Source organism: Microchirus variegatus (assembly GCF_963457635.1).
Source record: "Microchirus variegatus genome assembly, chromosome: 17".
NCBI lineage: Eukaryota > Metazoa > Chordata > Actinopteri > Pleuronectiformes > Soleidae > Microchirus > Microchirus variegatus.
Window position 1 is genome coordinate 13540435 of NC_139818.1, and position 18642 is coordinate 13559076.

The 18642-nt window shown below is 40.3% G+C and overlaps 2 protein-coding genes across 2 annotated transcripts in view; one reads left to right on the forward strand and one right to left on the reverse strand.

The window, feature by feature from the left end:
- The window catches only part of LOC310939221 (proteasome activator complex subunit 4B-like), a gene marked incomplete at both ends in the record, with an annotated part of 47374 nt that extends 35191 nt beyond the window's left edge, over nucleotides 1-12183 (forward strand). Inside the window, 10 exons of the mRNA XM_083903910.1 lie at nucleotides 337-441; nucleotides 1330-1421; nucleotides 1593-1724; nucleotides 2218-2420; nucleotides 3679-3764; nucleotides 3948-4076; nucleotides 6999-7154; nucleotides 8123-8261; nucleotides 8459-8592; nucleotides 12049-12183. Coding sequence (XP_083760036.1) covers nucleotides 337-441; nucleotides 1330-1421; nucleotides 1593-1724; nucleotides 2218-2420; nucleotides 3679-3764; nucleotides 3948-4076; nucleotides 6999-7154; nucleotides 8123-8261; nucleotides 8459-8592; nucleotides 12049-12183 — 1311 coding nt within the window. The remainder of the gene's footprint in view (nucleotides 1-336; nucleotides 442-1329; nucleotides 1422-1592; nucleotides 1725-2217; nucleotides 2421-3678; nucleotides 3765-3947; nucleotides 4077-6998; nucleotides 7155-8122; nucleotides 8262-8458; nucleotides 8593-12048) is intronic.
- Nucleotides 12184-15177: 2994 nt separating this feature from the next.
- On the reverse strand, nucleotides 15178-18051 carry chac2 (ChaC, cation transport regulator homolog 2 (E. coli); the record flags this gene model as incomplete). The annotated part of the gene is made up of 3 exons (XM_083903668.1): nucleotides 15178-15567; nucleotides 17209-17244; nucleotides 17917-18051. The coding sequence occupies 3 exons, from the start codon at nucleotides 18049-18051 to the stop codon at nucleotides 15178-15180; spliced, it is 561 nt and encodes a 186-aa protein (XP_083759794.1).
- Nucleotides 18052-18642: the final 591 nt, after the last annotated feature.

An 18642-nucleotide genomic window follows, 5' to 3' on the forward strand; every position in this document is an offset into this window, starting at 1 on the left:
TTGCACAGCTATTCTTCTCAGGACACTGCACTGACTTGCATTCATTCGGACATCATCCCCTGTTAATGCCTAACCCTATCTTTAACTTAACCCTAATTAAAATGTTAGCCTTAAACTTAACCAGTTCCTCAGAAATTAGGTTCTGCCTCATTAGGACCAGGTTTAGTTCTCCATGAGGACTACTGGTCCTGACAAGGTCAGTGTTAGGGTCCTAAAGAGGTGACAGATACAAGTACAAACACACACACACACATAGAGCAACCAATACACGCTGCTCTTTTTGATAAGAAAAGTCAATATTAATAAAACTTTTCATTATTGTGCGTGTGTTTTCAGGTGGAGAGCTTATGGCAGCTTTTGTGTCCTTTGATCAGAACAGCGTTGACCAACATTACAGTGGAATCGTACACAGACTGGGGCACGTGTATCGCCACTGCCTGCGTGAGTTGCTCCCCAACAACAAAAAACTCCAAATGCAAAACAGTGTCAGGCTCAACAGAGAAATCTGGGAATGTGAATGAGAATTCTTTTTCAATATATACTGTATAAAATACGATTTGGAAAAACAAACATGCCAAACGAGTCTGGAGATGACAAAGTCAGTCCAGTCGTTGGTCCACCATTTTGGTGCAGACTGAAATAATTATGTGACGAAGGAAATAGAACTATAGGATTGCAATGAAAATATCCACAAACATTTATGGTTCTCATTCTTAGTTAATGGTTAATCCTATATCCTTAACGACCCTCTTTCAACACCTTGACTCAGGTGAAACGAACAACCTGAGACCGGGTTCGGAGGCGTGAACGATCTGCATTGTTCAACTTAACGACTCTCTTGACAGGTCTTAGCCTCAGAGGCTTAAATACCTGGTTTTTCCACCAGTTAGTCACAACTGTAGAAGCCTCTAGGATGAGAGGTGAAAACGTCTTCAACTTAACTCAAGCATGTCCAGGCGCCTAGAGCTAACCATAGAAGATTAATCCTATATTATTAAATACATAATGGCATTCATTTGAATTTAATAAGAAAATATTCTAAATTCAGATGTAAAAATGACACCTGCCAAATCTAACAATCAGATTAGATTGAATTTGATGATTAAACATACAATAAACACCTTCCCTGTTCCTTTATTGTGACACTTATCTTCTAGGCAATCTAAATCTATAATTAGTGGCATGTTGTAATGATTAGGTTCTCTGTTTCCAGTTGAAATTAAAGTGCAGGATTATGTGTATAGAGCACCTCAGCGTACAAAAACAGGTTGCAAAGTGAAACAACAGTTCAACAAATGAGCCCATTTTGTTTTTACTGCTGTTCAATAGGAGAGCAGAGACCCTAGGAAACTGCACTGGCTCTTTGAGCTGCTGATGGAGAGTCCACTCAGTGGAGAGGGCAGCTCATTCAGGGATGCCAGGTAAATAAGTATGTGCACAGTGTGTGTGTTGTCATCGAAAAGCATTCCAGGGTTTTTTTAAGATTTGAAGCTGCCGTAGTGACCTGAGCTGACACATGGTGAACAAAAGTGCTGCAGTAACACAGATGCCTCCCTCTTCTCCCTTTCCCTGTCTCTCTTTTGCTCTGTCAGTTTGCTGTATGTGCTTCAGGGAGCTCTGGCCCAGCAGCAGTGGAGAGTTTCTGAACTGCTGCACAGGCTGCTGGCTTACCTGGAGCCCAGAATCACCCAGGTGTATAAAAATGTCAGGGAACGCATTGGCAGGTACCAAATGATCTCCCGTGGATTATGTAATCGAGGTTAAATAGTTTAGTCAGGCTAATTGTGTGACATTGTCTGAGTTGTTTGATTTTAAGCCTCTATTTATCTCAATGTCTTCATCGTTTTATATGTCATATTATACAGGACTGTGCAAGTCTTTTAGTTCTGCTATAATGGCCACACGGTATATATAATTTTACTGGAATTATCAGAATCACAATGTGAAAAAGGTTAATTAAAGACATGCTTGCGCATTACATACACATGTTGTATGAGTTAAGCTCATTGACAGCTTGCTACTACGTAAGACCACACAGAATTTGGCAGATGTAAAAAGAAAAAAGCTGGTGGTGCCCTGAGACTTTTGCACAGTACTGTATACTTGTGAATATTTTTTGGCCTCCTCTTCTTTGTACCTTCCCCCTTTTGTTTCAATTTTTCTCTGCTTCTCCTCCGTTACCCTCTTCTCGTCCTCTCTCTCTCTCCCTCTCTCCAGTGTCCTGACCTACATCTTCATGATCGACGTGGCTCTGCCCCACACCCAGTCCACCTCCTCCCCCCACGTGGCAGAGTTTGTCGCTTGGGTCCTGGAGCGGCTCAAGCCGCTCACGTTGGAGCCGGAGATCCACAACCACATCCACGAGGAGAACACCCAGGAGATGGACGAGTGCACTCAGGCTGTCAAACTGCTCAAGACGGGTCAGAATGTGGATGCGAGCATGTAAACGGTGTGGTGGATGAATGAGCGTGGGGCCAGAGATGGATGGCGACTGTGGGGACAGAATATTTACTGTAAATGTCCACACATGGACAGGTTGTTCCTGGTGAAATACACAGACACACTGAAGCCAAATGAAAGAAATTAAAAGCTGTGCTCCCGTATTGATTGCACTCTTTCAGTGTGAAGAGTAAGTGTAGGTCAAGAGGAAATTTCAAGAGTGAGCATTCAAGCCTTTGAAAAAGTGGAAATGGAAAGGTGACCACCTTTTAATACTTCTCTAGTGTTTACATGTCTGCAGGTAGTGCAGTAACAGGCACACGTGCAATAAAATAGCAATCCTTCATTTCTAAACATTGAAAGGGACTTGTTTTTAAATAAAAACAATTAGCATTTGTTATGTCATTTGACTGGCATTATCACTGTTGGTGTTTGCAGCAGATAAGAAACTAGATTACCCAAATGCAAGAGCAACATCTCTTTGAAACATGGGTGTTTTCAGCATTTTCAGTGTGTTTGTGTGATGATCTGCATGGCTGAAATACCACTGCAGATATGTGCTACTGAGACAATCATTTAAGGAATCAGCCTTTAGTCGCGCGCTGTGCATCCTAAACTAAAAATAATCAAACATTCTAACACAGTATGTTTATATTGCAGTCGTTTTAATGTATATATCAACTTTATGACTAGTTTAGGAAAATTATTGTCATAATAAAAAATCTAACAGAAAGTGGATTAAAAAATAAAATATAAATAGTGCACTAAATATGACATTGTGATACTAACGAAGTGTATTTTTAAAGGGTGTGAAACAAAAGAAAAATGATGTTTGCTCGCAGACAGATGCATTTAAAACCAAGATTTTTATCGTTTTATATTTACTCTCTCGCTAAGGAGGGGATTTAGATGTCATTGTGTATATTAACATTTGTGCTTTGTTGCGCCGTCGTCTTCTGTTATTACTCTAATCTCCTTGATACAGATAAATATCAGGTTATGGAATTATCCAAATCATTAGATACTAAATCATGATAGATTGTGTTTTATTATCTGAGTAATGCAGAAAGGTCACAGCACCAAGTCTGTTGTTTTTATTACTTGGCAGCAATCCAAAATCTCCCCTGTGTGTGTGTGTGTGTGTGTGTGTGTGTGTGTGTGTGTGTGTGTGTGTGTGTGTGTGTGTGTGTGTGTGTGTGTGTGTGTGTGTGTGTGTGTGTGTGTGTGTGTGATTCGCAGTGTTAAAATGGTTGATGGCGAGCGCCGGACGAACTTTTACTACTCCTGTTGAGCAGCAACTACAGCTCCTGCCCCTTCTCTTCAAGGTAACAACCCACCCACTCTCTCTCACACACACACACATAGACACACAGGTTCCAGCACAGCATTAATACCCACTCAATCTTACTTGCCCATTAAACTCAATTTCTCTCTTCATTTACTCAAAGTGCGTAGCTGTGTCTTTCCTACCTCTCTCCATCTCTCTCGCCCTTTCTCTCTCCCTGCAGATTGCCCCGGTGGAGATTGATGAGAGCTATGATGAGATGAAGCAGGATGCGCGCACGTGTCTTTCTCTCATGTCCCAGGGCCTGCTGTATCCTGAGCACATCCCTCTGGTTCTGGCAGCACTGGAAGGGGTAATATGCGCGCACACACACACACACACACACATACACATTCTGGCCCACCTGCCTGCTGTCAGTGTTCCGAGCCTAATGCTGCCCAAGGTGTTGTTAGACTAAAAACAACCTGTGCTATTTTAATTTTTTTTTTTTCACTTTGTGGTGCTTATTTTATTTTATTTTTTTCAGCTGTGAGTTTTGTTATGTGAGTGCAGCCCCCCCCCCCATCCGCCCTCTCTGGAGGAATTTCTGTTCTCAAACGCTGTCACTATAGCTTACCTTTACGGCCACTGCCTCACATTTGATGGTAGCCGGGATGAGAAAGCATTGCAACGTTTTTTTTTTTTCTCTCTTTGTTTCACCTTGAAACAAGATGCCATGTTGTGCTCAAGTTATTTGAAGGAAATAGGCTGACATTTTAGGACACACACACAGGATTCTGCAGTGAAATATCTAAAACTTATGAGTCTATTGTTATTTATTTAGTTGAGTATTATACTTACATTACCAGAACTTTTCCAACACTCTTAAAGCCAGAGCCGGACAGTAACGGAGTACATTTACTTGAGTACAGTACTTAAGTACAATTTTGAGGGACCAGTACTTTACTGGAGCAAATCATTTTTGGGGAGTACTCGTGATTTTACTCAAGTACATTGTAGAGGCAAATATTGTACTCTTTACTCCACTACAGTTATATCCATAACCGTGAGTACCCCTTACCTCTTCTAAAAAACAAAACAAAAAAAAAACAACTCCATGGTCAAATTTAGTTAAGGGACGAAACCATGGACGAAACAAACAATTGTTACAATTGTTAGCTGAATGTTCTTTTCTGATATTACATATTTATGTAAGCTGAGAATGTGTTATGTTCTTGAGTATGTGTGTGTGTTTAACACAGTCAGGTTCAAATGCGGATGCAAAAAATCCATTCAAACTCTGGCAGAGGTTTGTCAGAACGTTGCCATTGTGCTATTGCCTTGTGGGCCAGGGAGAAATGTTAAATAAAGCAACATGGTAAAAAGATAAAAAATATTTAAATTTTACTTTCAATTCCTTTTACATTCTTCAAGGTATTAACATTAACATTTTTGTAGGACGTTTCTATACGTAAATGTAAGCACTGTGGCAGTAGTAATGCAATATTTAGAAAATGTACTCTTGTACTCTTGATACTCAAGTACTTTTAAAAACAAGTACTTCAGTACTTTTACTTGAGTAGTAGTTGAGTAGACATCTGACTGTACTACTTTTACTTGTACTTGAGTAAAATTTAGCAAGGGGTATCTGTATTTTTACTCAAGTAATAATGAAGCTGTGTACTCTGTCCGCCTCTGCACAAAGCCCATAGAAATGTGCCATTCAAGCTAATGGACCATTTCATTTTGGTCAGATTATAATGACGTCAAACATGACAACAATTCCCATGATTCCTCTCCTCTCTTCTTTCTGACGTCATCAAACTTGTTTTAATTGACAGAAATCACATACCGTGTTGTTCAAATGAGAATATCAATGCAATGGGCTCTTTGCACAGCAGCCATTCAGGTGTTACTGATCACATTAACAATGGCTTTGTTCACTTTATGTAAGCCAGAACAGTGTGACGTCGGTGAACCAGCATGTCACCCTGAAATTGAGGAAGCTAAATGGAACTCATTCATTTGATTATTTACACCTGAGATTTTCCCCCACTGTGACTGCTGTGCAAAGGCCCAAGTCTCATATGAGCTGGTTACGAAGCTACAGACAGTGTTTCGTAATGTTAGACTATTCTTTTAAAAGTGCGCTCATTTCTTCTGATTCTTCTTTAGCTCTCAGTAATTTTCTGGTGGCTGCTTGTTTGGTAGGCACGGAGCCAAATTATGTTTCTTGGGAAACCATCAATCCGCATGTTAATGTATGCAACGAGTTGCCAGATTAATTTGGTTCTTTTGAGAAATCCTGTCTTCTGTGAAGCTACTGCCATCTGTGAGAAAGAGCACTAGGGGATCCCGTATAGCTAATCTAATATGAGTCCTAATTCTTTTCCTTTATGGTTTGAGACCATTTCCACAGCACTTGAAAATATCCATATACACCTATGCGTCTTTTGCAGAGCATGTGCTGTGAAGGATCATGGATGAGGTCTAAAAACCACAGCTCTACAACTGGTAATGCCAGTCAGTTTGGTCCAGAAACATCACAACCATTGAATGGTTGAGAATGAACATTCACAATTCATGGAGGATGAAGCTTAAGATCTAAGTCTTCCCTGACTTTTCCTCTAGTCGAAAGAGATTTGCAGCTTTTAGTCTCAAAACCTGGATGGATTGCAATGAAACCCGGTACAGATGGCCACGATGAATTGTAAAAACCTCAGTGATGCTCTGGCTTTTCATCACATCACATCATTATGCAAATTTGCCTCGTAGCTTGGTTTTATGACCACATACTTGCAAACCTATTTGTCCATATTGTCACTGTGAGCATGTTTATGCTCATGTTTAGCCCACTTCTGTGCTGTGTATATTGTTCAACGATACCAGCCGTCAATCACGCTGGGGTCCATTCATATGTGCTGCTATTTAAGAGTCTATTTTCCTCTAAATGGGAACATCATTTATAAAACTGACGTCATGTTCTATTAAAGAAGACCTGAAACTAGGAAAATGTTTACTGCTGTGATAAATCAAGTGAAAAGTAGGCTGCTTTTTGCAACCAGCAGTGTCGCCCCCTGGTGGCTTTTCATTATACTCTGACTTGCACAATGCACATTTTTTTAATAGTCCTAACAAAATACAAACTTATACACACAATGGATGCATCTTTTGCGTGAAACATGATGGCATATCACAGTATTTTGTTTGTGCTGCAAACATATAAACATATTTTTTTGAGGGTCAAGGGACTCTGCACACACACCTCACCCATCTCTGTTTCTCTTTCTCAAAGATGACAGCCTGCAGGTCATGGCATGCACGCTTCTCGGTACTGACCTACCTCCAGATCATGGTTTTCTACAACTTGTTTACACTGCTCAGTGTGCCTGCCGAGGTGCTCCGCATCCAAAAGCTGGTGACGCAGCTGTTGCTTGACGAACAGCTCGAGGTAAAGCCTGCACACAAAAAAAGGCACCAAACAGTAGTTTAATACAGCCATTGCCCCCCTCTCTGTAGGAAATAATTGTCACAGGATTATAAATGGTCACTTATTGTCCTCTAGTCTCTCCTCACTAAATCTTAATCTTTCCTCTCTATTCACGGTTATTGCTTAAAAATAACCCTCTGCTTCACTGCTCGCCTCATGATTCATTTCCCTGTTTGGCTGCATTTCTCTTCATCTGTGCTTGCAGGAACTTTGCACCACGGTTTCTGTGGTTTATTTTTTTTAGCTAAATGTAATTCAAGTAATCCTAAAATAATATTACAACTAAATCTAATCTTCAAAATATAAATTTACAAAACATATTGATGATGGTCCATCTTGGATAACTATTGCTATATTGAACTCAATAAAAAAAGTACTCTGATATCATCTTTGTACAATCAATGTCTCCCTTGTGTCTGTGCTTTTAAAAACCTCTATTTTTCTATTGATCTGGATGTACAGCGTGCAGCTCTGGGCCTTTAAACAAGAGGTCTATATTACAAATATGTTTTGGAAAAAAATTGGTAGTATTTTGTAAACTTTGTAAGTGAGCAGCTGGTGAGTGTGTTGTCTTTGTATCAGTGTCTGGTCCAATGCATCAACCGTCACTCAGTGCCTATTCATAATTTATGCAAAGTGATGCAGGATGGCAGCGATGTTCTGCAAGTGAATTTTACCTCAGCTCAACTCAGCATCTATCCCTCCTCCATCCCCCTGTCTGCTCCTCTCTGTCCCATGGACCTCACTTTCCACCCGATCTCCTTGCACTCACATCCTTTAATAAATTGTGTATGCACTCTTTGCCCTCAAACTACCTCACACTTTTCACCACATCCTCTATTTGTCAGTTCTGATCTTCACGGGTCTCTCTTTTTAAATTCAGACAATTTCTCCCTCTCTCACTGCCCCCCACTTTCCTTTCCTTTTAGGTGAGGGACATGGCAGCCACCACCCTCAGTGGTTTACTGCAGTGCCACTTCTTCCCCCTGGACTTCAGTCTGCAGACGCAGCTCCAGACGCTGAGTCAGACTCGACTCCCCAAGGCCAGAGGAGAGCTGGCCTCCATAGGTACACACACACACACACGCGCACACACACACACCGCAAATGGCCAGTTAAAATAGGTCTAATAATTTCAAGGCTTACAATTCCCCTAGGATAAGAAAGGGTAATAGGGCAAGTATTATTGTGATTGCTTCACTGTTTGATTGTGACAGGCACATAAATGTGTGCTTGTGTGTGTGTGTGTGTGCGTGCCTGTGCAGACTTAGTGCGGCGCCATGCCGGCGTGCTCGGCCTCAGTGCGTGCATCCTGTCGAGCCCCTATGACGTCCCCGACTGGATGCCTCAGATACTGATGGACCTCAGTGACCACCTCAACGACCCACAGCCTATAGAGGTACACACACACACGTGTGCGCACAGTAACACACACACACGTATGCATTAACCCACACACAAATATCTAGCTCAACAGAATGAGCTGAAAAATATAATTTCATTGTCCAACTGAGGAGAAAATTGTGCCTTCGGCCTCACTTCAGGCATGAAGTAGACAGTGCAGAGTCTGAATAATACACTGATGATGATAATTTAGTGCTTCTCTTGTAGTAAAGTGCAAGAAAACAGGGACAGAAATACATTAGTAATCAGTTGAAAATATATTTGTTTAGATGAATTACCCTTTGTTACTTAGGTTACTGCAAATCAGAGTTATTTGAATGCTGTGTAAAATGGTATGGTATGGTAATGGATGTAGCAGGGTTTTTTCTGCAGAGTTACAAAGGACATGAACTAATCCAGTCTAAAGCAATTTTGATTGTTAGGCTGGAGGCACTTGTTCCTCTTCCTCCTGAAGTCTCATTTAATTGCTTTCTTTGAACACTGTCATGACCTGGCTCAAAGGCCATGACAAACACTGGAAGGGAACACAATGGATGACATTTTAACAATAGACCAAGGCCAGGCCAGGCCAGGCCAGGCCAGGCCAAGCCAAGACAAGCCAAGCCAAGCCAAGGCAGGACCAGGTGTAAGAAAGAGAGAGCGAGTGATACAGAGATGGTCATTTAAAGAAGCGGGAGTGGTCAAATAATATAAAATCAGAGATCAAAATTGAAATGACAGATGTCCGGTGAAGATAAATGAGTGGAAACAATGGATAGTTTTTTTTATAGACTAAATTGACTTACCCATGGAAGAGGGGCTGTTATACGAAGTTATGTACACATCAGTTGGAGTATTCTTAAAAGAACATAAATTATAAAAATCTGTAATGCTGCAATTTAGCAATGCAATTTCCATCTGTAGCCTGATTTCCTCTACTCTATTACAGTAGAACAGCACATGCAGGCTTCTAGTCACAAGTATCTTAGACAATAAATAGCTGTACTCAATATTTACCAGATGTTTAAAGCTAAAACATGGTTCTGGGGCCATTGACCAACAAAAACCTGGTCTAAAATTAATGCAGCAATATTTTTAGGTGTATTTATGCTGCACATTCGATGTGCCAACATAGGTGAGTTCACAATCCACACACAGTACACTGTGCAATTCCTTATCCCGTGCAGTTGATGGGACAGAAGATGAGTAGACATGGAGCCAGAGGATTCACCAGCCAAGGACTGCATCAGCAGAAAGTGTGAGTGACTGGCTGACTGACAAAACTGTAGTAAAGCAGCTTTGAGTGGTCATCAAGACTAGAAAGGCGCAATATAAATACAGACATTTACCATACATGTGTTCTTATCTTCACATCTGCCTGTGGCATGTTTCTTTAAAGTTCCTCAAACCTGTCTCTATTCAGTTTCCTGCTTTCTCCGTTTAAAGGTCCCATATTATGCAAAATCAACTTTTTAATCATTTAAATCCTTATATTTGAGACTCTGGAGGCCATATCAGTCGTCAAAGTCGACACTTCCGCGCTCACTGGGACATCACAATGTGCAAAATTGCAGGAATTGTTGTCTTGTGGAGCTCAACTTTGTCCGTAAAACACGCGTGAGTGCTGGCGAGGGCAACGGTATCCAAAAACCAAGAAGTCCGCAAAGTATGCGTAAAGTTCTATTCTTGGCTCCACAGTGCAGCAAAGAGTCCTACACAAACTTCCAGCCTCAGAGGATTTATCTGTCCAGTGGATACATGTTATATATGGCGGCAATGTGCCTGCTAGAGCCTGCAAATGATCACTTTTCCAAATGCTAACTGCTGTTAGCTCCCAGTAGCCTCTGTGGCTGATGTCATTTCCTGTCCCTTAAGTTTCCTTTTTGTTTTACAGGTGCACTTGGCTGAAGAATGACATGCAAAAGTTTGACTGGTGTAATTAATAGTTGTTAGTCCAAAACACCTCCAAATACACAAAATACAACCCCTTTTCACCCAAGATTACACGCCCGTCTAAATAGCAAAATTGTAGAAGTGCGTCTATAATCTCGAGGGCCGGATATGGCCCACATGTGCCTTAAAAGGAAAATAGAGAACCAGTATATCCTTTCCAACACCGCTTACAAACTAAAGACAGCGTCGTCACAACACTGTCATGTAAAATGAATGCACTTGGTGTTTAAGTCATGATTACATCCTCAGTCATGGCAATCATCAGTTTAATGCCCTGTTTTCGTGTCCTTGGACCACACCAACTTTTCACTCCAAACTCTTTGAATAATTTCTAAGTTGTGTATTTAAATTGTTACATCAGGCGTTTTAACATCAATGAATTATGATGACCTCATCAGTTTTTAATCAATGTCAGCAATTGACACAACTGCAAGAAAGATTGTCAGATGCTGCTGCATTGTACACTGCATTTCACACTGTGGATGTCCAGATTTACTGCTTAAAAGAGGAACCGATTACGTATATTCAGCCATATTCAAGTTCCACTATTAAACTTAATGGTAGTTCTCATTCTAAGAATAGATAGAGGCTGTTTGCAAGAGCTGTTATGTGCTCTTAACTTTTTTCTGGTCCTCAAAACAAATGAAGCAAGACAAAGAACTATCAACATCCTCCTTATTGCAGGAGTTTACTGCGGGGCTTAATGGAAATGTCCTAATTGTGATAAACAAACAAGTTGGTAAATGTGCATTTACTCTGCAAGATGGAAAATTATTTTCCATAAGCAAACAAGCTCTGCTCAATTGTGCATTCTTCAGGGATAATTTCATTCAATAGGCTTGAATTCGTATTTGAAGTGGTTTAAAAAATATCTTACCAAAACCAAAATTAATGTCATGAAAAATAATTATATGCTGCATTATGCTTTTTTCAGGAACCAAATATCTTCAGTTGCACAGTGGCAAACTAGTTTTTCCTCCTGCTCGTTGGAGTTGGCTGATAAAAACCGATTGTATTGAGCTGAAGGACTAAAACTTCTTTTATAATAGTTTTTTACTCCATCAACATTAGTTTATGACTCAATAAAACCTTGGTATGTTTGAAATAGCTCTTAAGTGCAGATATGTTCATCATGTTAGCCGAGAAAAGTAGCCAAGGTGAATTATTTAATGAGTATTTAGTATTTCGAATTCTCCACTATCGCAATAATAAATGTTTTTGTCGGTTATTTATCTGAAGAACAGTTTTTTGAAGTACAGCATAATGTAAATGTAGTTAAGAATTACTACAATTTTATATAATCATATTATTGAATGACTATTCCTGAACCATTCATGTTTTGTTAGTTTAATGTGGGTAAGGGTAGAGCTGAAGTTGAATTTAAATGAAATAAACTTTGGCTAAATAAATGTAGTAGAAATACTAAAAATATCTAAAATTGTATGTTTGTTACATTACTACATGTGCACTGCATTCTGGATCTTCTGATTCTATGTAAAGATTGCGTTGCTGTTCCCAGATAACGGTGAAGAAGACTCTGTCGGAGTTCAGACGCACTCACCACGATAACTGGCAGGAGCACCGTCAAAGCTTCACTGATGATCAGCTGCTGGTGCTCACGGACCTGCTGGTGTCACCCTGCTACTACGCGTAGACAGCCAGTGTCCTTTTACAGATCGACTGACCAGCGGCACAGAAAAATAATTACACCTGTAACACTGGGAAACTTGAGCTCTCTGTGAAACCTGGTAGAATAATGCATGATAATGTTGTGGCGGCACAGAGCTTTGCTTCGATTACTTCATGTGTCACGGTTGGCCTTCAGCAAAAACCCAGCAGAAATTTAGCTCTGGGCATAATTGTCTCACATTTTAGGCTTTTTGTGAAATAACCACCATTTAGAATAGTTTTTTTTGTTACTTTTGCAGCATATTTTCAGCCATGATTTGGTCCAGTCTTCCAAATACCTCTTATATTTTCATATAATTATTTCTGATCATTTTACTTTTCTGCTCTGACTGTCAAGGTCTTTAAAGGTACAGTAGTCTGTGTTTACAGCCTCACAACTAAATTTGTCCATCAGGCTGCTTTCGAGATTAGATCACAGGGAAGTTCAGTGTGTGGCAGGAGAATTTGACCAATGAAGAGAGAGGACACTCCTGGATATTCATTCAACTTCACCTACTCTGCATAAAGGTCATTTCTGGTGCTGGATTTACCAACAAACATTGTGTATACTGCAAACAATACATTAAAAGAATGAAAGTATTTAAGAGAGTCTGCCACTAAAGGCAATAAAATATGAGTCAAAATCAGCAGTGAGTTTCATATCGAGAAACTACTTTTCCAGTGACTGCCTACTGCAGCTTTAAATGAGATGTAAAAAGTCTAAAACTGTCTATTATGTCACCAAATATAAGAATAAAATGTGTGTATGATGCAAACATCATGTACTTAATTTATAAAAACTTACATTAACAGTACTAGATACTGCAAAATGCAATGGCATTTATACAGTTGTGATGTAATCCAACAATGGCAATGTGATGGCGTTTGTAATACGACAGTATACTTAATATATTAAATAAAATATGTGATATAAATTGTGTAAAAAATGTATGTATACTTGAATAAGTAACTAAATCTATCATATGCAGTAACGGTGTACCAAGTACCTATACACGCTACTGTGTTGTATTGTACAGTAGCTCAGCACAGAGAATATAATAAATTCACTGCATCATTGGTGAAGTGACATGTATTCCATTTAAGAGGAATGAGGAGTGTGGCGTGTGTTGCTGTATGTTTGCTGGAGTTGACTGATCATGAAAGATACATGCAGTCCATATCCACATACACATTTTTCAGGGGACCACACAGACATAAATGAAGGTTTTAAAGAAATAATAATCATTTAAACCCTTCTTTATAGTTTTTGTAACCTCACTGATAGATTTCCTTAACCGTCTTGTTGCTACTTTTGCCGTGGCGGGTCACAAATGTTCAGTCTCTATAGCACTCGACAGATCCTGAGAATTCTCTCCATATGTTTGACCACATCAGACTTTCACACCGAGGCAGCTGTTCTTCTCCTGAGGTTGTTTTCTCATCTAAGCTCCTGTTCTACCACTGCAGATATCACAAGGTTGATCTGTCACTTGAGTTGAGCAAGCTTGAGGTAACTCGAGGTAACCCAGGAGGACTGTTTCATCGGGCCGGATCCGGCCCCGGGGTTGTATGTTGCCAATGTGTGTTCCAACACAAACACACACAAACAAAGAAAGCTCAGATTTGTTTCTACAGTTTGTTTAAACAAAAAGAGGTCTGACGTGCATATGAAGAATGCAGGGATGAACTCCAGAAGCATACGTCTGGTTATTTCTGCACACTCCTTTGTTGTTGACATTGTTCAGTACGTGCCACATCGGGGCATGTGCATGACGCCGTGGACCGATGATGATGATAATTGCTATTATTGATTTTTTAAATGCTCTCCTTTCTCTATTTTCCTCTCTCCTACCCCAACTGGTAGAGGCAGATGGTCATACACTCTGAGTCTGATTCTGTCAGAGATTGCTTCCTGTTAAGTGCATAACGTGCTCATTGTGTTCCTGTTGCATTTCTCTGTCATAACTGTACCATATAAAGTGCCTTGAATGCACGTTATGAATCTGCACTATAGAGACACCTTTGTCTCATCAAACCCAACTCATAAACACAGTATACAATCTTTCAAGCCAGCGATGACAAAGTCAAGACGGTCTTCAGTTTCAACTGGAAACCTGTTCAACTAGATGAGCTGCAGGGACAAATGCAATTGTTGTTGCCAACTCATACACACATCATCATACATATATTACATGTTTTTTTTGGGGAAATTCTTATATTGTCATTTCTCTTTCTGTGTATGTGTGGGTGTGTGTGACAGGAATTCCTGTCTCCACATTTATCCAGCATGTTGATTTTGTTCTGATGCAGTGCAGTTGACTTTGATATGTTCACTGTGCTGAGACATGAGCAGACAGAATGAGAAGTAGCTGATCGCCGATGCTGGAACAGCAGCGAGGTACACTGAGACAAGGTAAGTACAGTGTGGAATCAACAAGGTGATTGTATTCACAACATGAATACATTCTTGTATGTCTCTTTCTTATTTCTTTAAATTTGTGCTCTTTTGTGTTTCCTCCTGTGAGTAAAGATTATTTTTTTATTACCACAGTTAATTATATTGTCATGAATAGTTAATAACACCATAGTCCAAAATTTCAGGGGCTTATATTAGATTAAAAATTATGATTATATTATAATAAAAAATTAAATACATATTTTGTTGTTTGTTTTTTATTAAAGAAAATCAAACTAGGCTTTGTGTGCTTGTTATAGTAATGCAGTGTTTTTAAATGCATGAAAAACCAAATGTACAACATGTACTGATCCAAAACATTTGACCTTTAATAGGTATTATGAATGGGGTGCCTCATTTTGAAACATCTTTCAGTTTAATTTATTACATTACTTGCAGCGTAATCATATTTTCTTTGCAGTGTATGAAAACAGAGTTCCACATCTGGCCCATGTATATCCTAAACCCTGAGATTATTTGCCCAATCCAGCTGTCTATATCTGTGATCAAAATAGATTAGTTTGATCATTGTTTGATTATGTGTTTCTGCCCATTTTGTAGCCTTTTTCTCACTAAAGCCTCCAGAGAAAACAGGTGATTGTCCGAGTCCTCGGGCAAAACTGTCCTCACAGCATCAGCCAGCTGAAAAAGATATTCTGAATTTTGTCCACTTGGACCCGCAGAGTTCACGATCTGCTTGGCTATCTCCTCCAGTGGGGCGGGACCAAGGTAGTCCGGATTGTCCTGGGAGCCGATGTAGAGCAGAGTCTGGTCGGGGGGCGGTGAGAGAGGTGGACGGGGGTGAAAGGTCACTGTGATGACCTGGTAACCACCTTTTTCTCGGTAGTCGAGGTAGTTCTTTACTTCTTGCTCTTGGCCTGTCGGCAGCTTATAGGCAACACCCCAAACACATGCCTGTAAAAAAAAAAAACTGTGACTGTGCATTTTTTTTACTATGACATTAAAAATCAATAATTGAATTAAGAAATGAATCATCGCAATAACTGAAAGTGAAAATAATTGTGTTATTCCTGCTTCCAATTTATACTCCTGCGTAAAGTGCTCTGCGTAGCTACGCAGAGTCCTCTGCGTCGACGCAGAACCTGTCGAAGAGCCTCTGCGTCGTCTCCGGGTGCACGGAATATTTTTTAGTGTCCGTCACTCCGTCAAGGGACTACGGAGACGGCAAGAGCTGCGATTGGTCCTCAGGACAGGCCGAGCTAAGCTGCTCTGTGCCGGCTCTCAGTGCGCTCCGGGCGTCCTGACAGAGGCGGAGCTGATCCCCGCCGATAACGCCGCTGCCGAACTATAAATACGTCATATCTTAACACACACAGCACATGTTTAGACTCTAAATGGCCAATTTCTCGCCTCAAATTATCTTAAAACTGCGTTCCGTGACACAGAAAAGTGAGAAACGGCCACTTTTTCAACAACAACAGTCTTTCTCTCTCTTTCTTTCTCGGACGCCATTGCTCACTGTAGCCAGAAGCACAACAACCTTGCGCAGCGACCCCTACTGATCGGGCGGGAAATTGCAGCGAGATGCAGACGGATAACGCATACGCAGTCGGAGAAGTATAAAGGCCACATTATACTTCTCCGACTGCGTATGCGTTATCCGTCTGCGTCACCACGGAGACGCCTCGAGCATTTATACTTCTGCGTCGTGGTGACGGACACTCGCTGCAATTTCCCGCCCGATCAGTAGGGGTCGCTGCGCAAGGTTGTTGTGCTTCTGGCTACAGTGAGCAATGGCGTCCGAGAAAGAAAGAGAGAGAAAGACTGTTATCGGCGGGGATCAGCTCCGCCTCTGTCAGGACGCCCGGAGCGCACTGAGAGCCGGCACAGAGCAGCTTAGCTCGGCCTGTCCTGAGGACCAATCGCAGCTCTTGCCGTCTCCGTAGTCCCTTGACGGAGTGACGGACACTTAAAAAATATTCCGTGCACCCGGAGACGACGCAGAGGCTCTTCGACAGGTTCTGCGTCGACGCAGAGGACTCTGCGTAGCTACGCAGAGCACTTTACGCAGGAGTATAAATTGGGCTTAATGTGGCCTTAACTCTGTGACTCAGTTATTAGGTGCCTGCACCGCACCGCACTAGTGAGAATTCTAGTTTTACTTATTCAGTCTGGTCAGACTGGTTTTAATCCTGTGTAAAATGGTTGTTTACTTAAAGAAACTTACAGTAGTTAAAGAAACACTACAAGAAGATTTGCATGGGCTGCAGTGAAACAAAATACATAAAAAACACTGCTCATTTAGTCATTCCATTTCTTTAAAAAACTGATGAATAAAACTACCCTTGCCACCCAAAAATGGACTGGTCGTAGATTTTCTTTGTTTTATATAATTGTAAACTGAATATATTTATGGTGGAGCTAAAAAAAACAAACAACACACCCAATCAATTTGTGCTAGAAGATTAGGAAAGAAAATAATCACAAGATAAAAAATAATTTAGTTGCAGCTCCCCCCTTACCACCTTCATGTGGAGGATAAAGTGGTAGAAAATGAATGAATGAATGAATGAATGAATGAATTTAATGTCCTACCTCAGGATCCTCCACAAGTGTTACAACACGGCCAGGCTGTAAAAACAGAGGAACAGAATCACTTAAAAACACAGGCAAAACACTAACAGCCAAACAGATCACCCTAGAAAAACATATGGAAATAGTTATACTGTAAAACTAACTACAGATTAGACATTGTCAAGATAAGTGAAGACATATAATTTCCTTGTTAAGCATATTGAAACAACAGGAGCTAAGCCAATGAGCTTGAAGGCAAAGGGTTAAGGCAAATAAGACAAACTAAAAACAAATACAGAAAGATGAGATGAATCTAAAAAATACATGAAAATACTGAGATACATACAAAATCAGTCCAGGGCAAGTTACTCAGAAAGTACTTGATGTATCAATCTTATAAAGGATAAACATATTACTTATTACTTGGTGATAAAGTAATAACATGCATTACGTGTTATATAACCATTCATTTAGTATACAGTCTGTAAAGCTGAAAGAAGAAGTAATGGAGTAGTAATTCAGCATTAGTGTGTAACGATATTACTATTTTGTAAATTGTCAGTAATGGGAATGATAGAAAAAAAATTAATAATCACATCAAAATAAGAGGCTCAATGTGGTTAAAAACACGTGACGAGCTAATCTTCCTGCACGTGGACTAATTAATCTTTAAGTATCTAGGACTCGTTTAAAACATGTAATGACACGTACAGGCGCAGGTGCACTCACCTTGCCCGGTACACCACGGTGGTCGGTGCTTCCCTGCCAGAACCGACGACTGAAGCCTTTAATGTAGCCCACTTTCTTCTCCTCGAAAGGAAAGTCAACTTTCCATATCAGAGAGCCGTAGCCGAAGACCCACATGACGGCAATTTGAGCTAACGGGAGAAGCGCTTTAAGGACGGCGACGAGTCAGCGGTCGCGTTCTGACTGTTGTGACACTTTCGTCACATTATACTCAAATATAAATATCCATGTTTACACATATAACAGTGCAAGGTGGTGTTAACCGTCGAAGCCAATGAAAGTACGATGATTTAGAGCGAACGCGTTCTACTATGAAAGTGTGAAGTCATCATGACTGCGTAAGCACGGGCACTTCCGGTGGTCAACTTTCAGTATAAAGCTCTTAGTATATTGTTGTGTAACACATATTTTTTTGATAAACGTTTGTTAAAGGTTCGGTTTCTGGCAAGGTTAATTTGTATTCCTTTAAAAAACAATTTTTTATTTTATCTTTATAAAGAAGAGCAATTTCATAAAAACTGAATCATAGCTATTGTTGATTACATACATAATGATCAAAGGGCATGATCACAAAAAAGGACAAGGCATGGAGCCCCACCATACAGGCTCTTGTCCGTGTGTATATATCCATATGGCACAAAATGCTTTTATAGTGCCTTTCACATACAAAACAGCCACAAAGAGATTTACAGTGGCAGGATATAATAC